General features: G+C 48.9%; 1 protein-coding gene across 3 annotated transcripts in view; it reads right to left on the bottom strand.

Annotated features, from left to right (window-relative positions):
• Window positions 1-628: 628 nt before the first annotated feature.
• LOC147611874 (uncharacterized) overlaps window positions 629-6,419 on the bottom strand; it is a 59,861-nt gene continuing 54,070 nt past the window's right edge. For all 3 annotated transcript variants that reach the window (XM_086783752.1, XM_086783754.1, XM_086783753.1), the window contains 5 exons: window positions 2,792-2,895; window positions 2,507-2,678; window positions 2,209-2,349; window positions 1,908-2,064; window positions 629-1,817 (listed from right to left, as the gene is read on the bottom strand). In XM_086783752.1, the coding sequence (XP_086639878.1) occupies window positions 955-1,817; window positions 1,908-2,064; window positions 2,209-2,349; window positions 2,507-2,678; window positions 2,792-2,895 (1,437 nt within the window). In that variant the 3' untranslated portion in view covers window positions 629-954. The remainder of the gene's footprint in view (window positions 1,818-1,907; window positions 2,065-2,208; window positions 2,350-2,506; window positions 2,679-2,791; window positions 2,896-6,419) is intronic.

Raw genomic sequence — 6,419 nt, 5'->3', positions numbered from 1 at the left:
GGGTGTGTGTTTGTGTGTGTAGCAGCATCACATCCACCAACTTACAGCCAGCAGGTTTGAACTCGGGCATCCGCCTAGAGACTCAAACCCCTTGCCTACTGGTTACACAGCTGGGGACACTCCATTAGACCTGTCAGTGAAGCAGAAAAAGCTGAAGCAAGGCAAGGGAAATGGATCACTTCAACTATTCATTGCATGTGCATCAGAGGGAGACTTCAAGAACAGTTCTTCAAATTCTCTTCTTCCTTGTGTTTACATGAGGATTGGAACTATCGCTCCCCACCTCAAATCGTGGATGAGGTGGAGCAGTTCAAAGCTGAAGCAGAAAGGAAGGTATTCAGAAAAGTGTTCTTTAAAAAGAAATGGGCAGGCAGGCATGTGTGCGCGCGCACGCGGAACTATAGCACCCCACCTCAAATCGTGGATGAGGTGGAGCAGTTCAAAGCTGAAGCAGGAAGGAAGGTATTCAGAAAAGTGTTCTTTAAAAAGAAATGGGCAGGCAGGCATGTGTGTGTGTGCACGCGCGTACGCACACACACACACACACACACACACACACACAAAAGAGGTTCACAAAAAAAAAAGACAGAGAAATGAGGGGCACACAAAAGGGTAACAATTACAGTGCTGAGCTTGAAAACATCCATGTTATTAAACTGAGATATATTTAACTTGATTACATACACCCCTGCAATTGCATGCAGGTACCTTATGACTACGAGTACATGGTGCCCTTATTGAAATTCCTCAATGCTTGAAGATATGCATTAGCTTACATGAGGATCAGAAGCAGCTCACATGCCAGCCTTCTGAAATTGCCATATGTAGAGGAGATTACGTTACAACATGAAAAACCAGCAATAAGACTTAAGACTATACATGAAAAAAATCAGGCGATCATCAGTTCCACATTTGTCACCATCCCACCCACCACAATCAGCAGCACTTTTGAGCCTATTTTTGTTTAGATCTCAATGCCTGAAACTTAGCAGCCAAATCATCATAGTCAGGGAGTTTAGGATGGACATGACGAACACTCGATGCGGTTTTCACAAGTATGGGCTGTTCATGTGCTGCATCTTCAGGTTTGGTAACAGAGATGCCATTTTGATATGTGTCAAAGTGAGGGGCAGCTCCAGTAGATTCAGAGCTCCTAGTACTGACAGAATAGGACTTTAAATCATCATGCTGAAACTGCCAGTTATTTGGAGAGTACTTCCTGCTATCTAACTGTTGCTGATCAACACGATCATCATCATACTTTCCATTTGTTGAGTATTCACCACTAGAATATTCCTTCCAGGAGACTTGCTTCCTGGTTGAGATTCCATGGGCACTGTGAGATCCTTCCCCCTCCACAGGCTCATCAAATAGAGCCTTGTCATTGGTTAGATTATCATCAAATGAATCCATCCGTGACTTGAAATACTTGTCTGTAGGCCCTGCCTGAAGTTGTGATGCTTTGTCACCATCATCATCACCATCACTGTCTGAGCTGAATCCTTCTGTGATCCTGTCAAATTTTTTACTCGCAAGAGCAGCTGCAGCTCGGGCTGCAGCAGCTGCACGTTCGGCAGATTCGGCAGCTGCGTAAGCAGCAGCAGCCACATCTTTGAAACTCCCCTTCCTATCTACCACAGGTTGAGCATCATCATTTCCATCATGCTTGTGATCAAAAGTGGGTGGTGAAATGTGTGACGATTGATCACGGCTGCCTCGTTGTGATTGTGATATGACCGCTTTTGGAGTTGATTGACTGTATAGAGGAGATATGGTATCTCCGACAACGGGCAAAACAAAGGGTATGAATTGCTTCTCTTCCTGCACAGTCAATGCTACACTTCAATATACAGTTGAGATGTTTTGAGACACACCAGCAGCGACTTCATAAAAAACATTGAAACTACTTGCCAATGAAATCTCAGAAGTTTCAAATGTGGTTGTCTTAGATTCTGCCACCACACTACCCTGATTTTGTTGAGTGATCGGTTCTTTTGTATTTGGCTCTTCAGAAGGTGTCTGCAACGACATCTGACTTGCGCCCAAAAACCGAGTTGGACCCTCCTGAAACACAACAGAAAGGCTCGTGATACCTGTACATAAAAGTGTGGAATCCCCTGTGAGCGGGATCCCATCAGCCTGAGCTGGTGCTTGGAGGGGTGGGACAAAGAAGAACAGATAGACTGCAAAATAGAAGAGAACACTTACAAGTAGATCTTCAGGAGGTTTAAGAAGCTCAGACTCAGAAGTTGTCGGGTCCCAGTCAATGCTTTGTTCAGCGGCTATATCTTTCATCAATTTCAACTTCACCTCTCCAGGGGGCGGCCTTATGGACAGCTTTTCAATGACCTGACCATAAACGGCATCATTGAAACTCTCAAAAATCGAGCAAATCTTTGTATACAAATACCCCCGAAGGCTGATACAACAGAAACCCTTATGAGGACTGCATGGAAAAATTCTTTAGGCAGTCACTAGGTTATGGGCATAACAGGTTTGAGATTACCAGTCTGTTGACACCACAATCCGGCCGCAGCTCAGCTGCTGCAGCTATGAACTCTTTCCCATACTTCGCACCAAAAAGATTACGGATTTGTTGGAGCTCTGGGAGATCAGCACATCTCGGGGCAGCAAAAATGAGACTGGCCACCGCTTCTCGCAGATCAATCGGGCATTGTCTGTAAGAACAATACAAAAATCATGGATTTTCTGTAAGACAGGTTGCCTTAAAGCTGAGCTCTTGACAGAAACAAAGGCCGGCCTGAACAAAGCCCTTAGCACAAAACCAAACCTTTGTGAATCAATGATTGGAAGACGAACAACGATCAGTTCACAAAAGAGTTCAATAATCTCATATGCTGCCATGATGTTTTGCTCTCGGTATACGTGTTCCACCTATTCAGAAACAAAAAAATGAGTAAGTGAGGTCTCACCTTAGTCAGAACAGCAAGTGCCAAGCACTATCCAAAAAGACATCTAAATTAATACCCAATAATCTCCTAACAGAAACTCCATTTAGATAAGCAGTAAAGAAAGCTTATATTCACAGCCAGCAATTTAAGGCTCGCAGCTGCCACCTTTGTGATAATCCCAAATGAGATCTTTTTATTTTTATTTTCCGGGGAAAAAGATCCTTCAATTAGTTAAAGAAAAATCAACCACAAGGGGCTAAGTACAACCACGACGGGCTAGATACAAACTCGCCTCATATAAGGGCAGGAAACAAGTGATCAAAGGGGGAGAGATGCTTCTCCTCCAGCTGGCTGCTCTGTGAGGAGAAGGCTATCTCATACAGGGGGAGGAGGGGGGAACAACCACACAGGTGGTCTGTAATGCCCAGGTCTCTTAAGTCCCAAGAAGGCTTCCCGCCGCTTCCGCATGCGGTCAGAACCTCCCTGTAGCTTCCTCCATTGACCGCGGAGGGGGTGAGTGATATCGAGCCAGATGCTCCTGATGGTATCAGCTGGCGGAGTGTGGGTACCCTCCATGGCCTCGCTGCATCTAGCACGCCAAATGTGCCAAGCTGCTATGCTGCTGCAAATCTCCTATCTCGGGTAGGAGCTTGGTCGCCAGTTACCTCTCGGTGGGGCTGTGACTGGTACTGCTCCAATACGATGGTGGGAGACCTGAAGGGCTATCCTCCCCCATCCTCCTCATAAGTCCTGACCACTCTAGCCTCGGTGGCCCAAGTGACAATGCCCCAAGTGATGATCCCGGTTGACGCCCTTAGCGAAGATGCAGAGAATCCGCAGCCAAATTTGTTGAGCCTTCGGGCAATCCCAAAGGCAATGACGTTGAGACTCTTGGGGGTGGTTGCACCTCGGGTAAGCTGCTGACGGACCTCTAATTGCCAGCCAAGTACCGACCTCCAAACTCTTGTGTGCCATCAGCCAAAGAAAGAGAGTGATGTTCCTCGATCGGAAGCTGTCCCAAAGCCTCTTCTAGAAATTTGAAAGGAAGCGCTGTGATAGGCCCTGAGACTACTACTATGCTACTGCTGCCATAGTGCCATCTATCTCAGGCATCTGGATCTTCCGGCCAAGCTGCGCTGTATATGCAAAGAAGGGGGCATCCAGAGTCTCCTCCCCATCTGCGGGATCATGCCAAGTCCACTCTCCCGGGTTCCACTACAGCCGCGTGAGAGGTCGGCACTCCCAAATCCATAGCCGCCATAGTCTCTCCCTGGCCACCTTGGCCGGTGCTGGATCTATGTGCCATTCCCGTGCCCGAAAACCAATCACCCTCACCCTTTGCAAGGTGCAGCCTGTGAGATCCTCCAAGGGGTGCTCTCATCTCTCTAGTCTGCCATGGGATCTGATAGAGAGAGTGAGCAGACCACTATCCTCATCTACTCCATGGACTGCCACAAGACTATCGTGTCTGGTAAACACACCTAACCACACCGGGGGGGTCGGGTCTGGAATAGGAGTCAACCACTCCAGAGGAATAGGCGAGTCTATGTCGATGCTGAGCCTGTCTACCCTGGATCCCTGTCAGGCCTCTCTCCTGCTCCTCCTGAGGTAACTACCTGTGTGCAATCCAATCTCTGAGAGACCTGGCAGGTCCCATGCTCAAGGCGCCCCAGGATATATGGGGTCGGGCCCCTAGCATGTGGCCAAGGGGTTTCAAACCAAGGGCTGGCGAAGTTGCTCCTCTGAGGCAACTGGAACACACTGTCTGAGGGCTAGCCTGAGATGATCCCAAGCACGAAGTAGACTAGCTATGAATCTGTCCTCAAAGGCTAGGCTAAAACCACGGGCTCACATCTCGGTGAAAATCCATCTAGTACTCTGCGGCCATGGGCCCCCAAGGCTCGGAGTGGGGGCTGAAATCCGGGCCAAGAGGAAGTCCTTCCAGGGCTCACCACCACCGGGTAGGAGTCCTTTGACAATCAACTTGCCCAACAAGGCACGGCTCTGTATAGCAGGATCGATGAGGCCAAGGCCCCCTCTGCTACGTGGCTGAATGATCACTCTCCATGCCACCTTGGCCCTGGCTGGCCGCCCATCACTCCCGACCCACAAGAAGTTCCGAATCAAACGTTGTACCTGGCCAATACATGCCCGAGAAAAGGCCCAACATGAAGTGATGTACCACATGGTGGCAACCAGTACTTGGTTTGCCACTACCACTCTACCTACTAAGGATAGCCTCACCGAGCTCCATTATAAAAGCTTCTTCCGAATACTCAGAAGAAGCAGAGCGAGTTGTTGCTTGAGAGAGATGTCAATGCCTCGGTTGCCACTTCCCGATGGCTCTCACATGTGGGGGGTCAAAAACAATAGCTTCATCCTAGCCGCGAAACCTACGAATATCGTCTCCTCCCTCTGCGGGCAGCTATCTCCAAGAAATCTCCAATAACTCTGTTACCGGCCTGAGTCCACAATGAAGCCCTGGCATGATATCTGTACTCCACCCTCCTCTCCTCAATGGATCGAATCTCTCTGCAAGCATCAACAATCTGACTCTCAATCCACGGGCTATTTGGGGAACTCTCCTGAAGACGCTATAAAGAGGCTAGGCCCCTCCTCAGGCTCCTCTCCTGTTCCCGAAATCCCTCCAATCTACTCTGCGCTGCATCCTATAAGAAAACATTGATCTCCTCCAAGCCATCATCCAAAGTGCACGCTACAGAGCCTGAGGAAAAGTCCAGTCCTGCCCATATCTGCTCGATCCGACTACAGACCTCAGGGTCCTGAATGAGGCTGTTTGGAATCCTCAAGCTCGGATGCCTATCATGCCCCCATGGGTCCTCTAGGGACAAAATAACTAGCGCATGATATGAGAAAGTAGTGCCTGCCAGAATACCAACCATGCCTCCACGGCTGCAAGCCCACTCATCGATGTAAAACCTATCCAGCCGAGATAGGTTGCGGCCAGTGCTCCGCCTATCCGATCGAGAGAAACTAAGACTCCCACGGCTACGCCCAAACTCTAGGAAATGCCAAGGGTCCTGTCCCCTAAGAATCAATATCATCTCCTCCCAGGCAGAGTACTCCGCTACTAAGTTTGTGGCCACGCCACCTCCAAGTATGTCCTCTACTGCCTCTATCATATTGAAGTCACCGCCCATGCACCAAAAATCAGCCTAGGGAAGGGCTTGTAGAACAGTGCTCCAAAAGATAGCTCTACATGCGGCAGCATTCGGGGCATAAATGTTGAGGAAGCCAACGCTATCCTCACCCATCAGAATGGTAACCCACTGAGCCCGTCTTGGAACTATGACTCCTGATCTTGTCATAGATGGCAGAAGCTGCTCACTGATAGAGACACACTCCTCACTGTGTCCCTAAAGGGCCAAAGGATGGGGACCAAAAAGTACGACTCTTGCCTGGTAAAATCTTCCCGTAGCGGCGGGTGAGCCCCTCACTAAGGTGATGCTCTTGGAGGAAAAGAACGTCGATAGGTCCCCCCACCAT

This window comes from Cibotium barometz, chromosome 46 (assembly GCF_041138505.1).
Source record: "Cibotium barometz isolate CiBa-2024 chromosome 46, ASM4113850v1, whole genome shotgun sequence".
In the NCBI taxonomy this organism is placed as follows: domain Eukaryota; kingdom Viridiplantae; phylum Streptophyta; class Polypodiopsida; order Cyatheales; family Cibotiaceae; genus Cibotium; species Cibotium barometz.
This window is presented reverse-complemented; position numbering and strand designations above follow the sequence as displayed.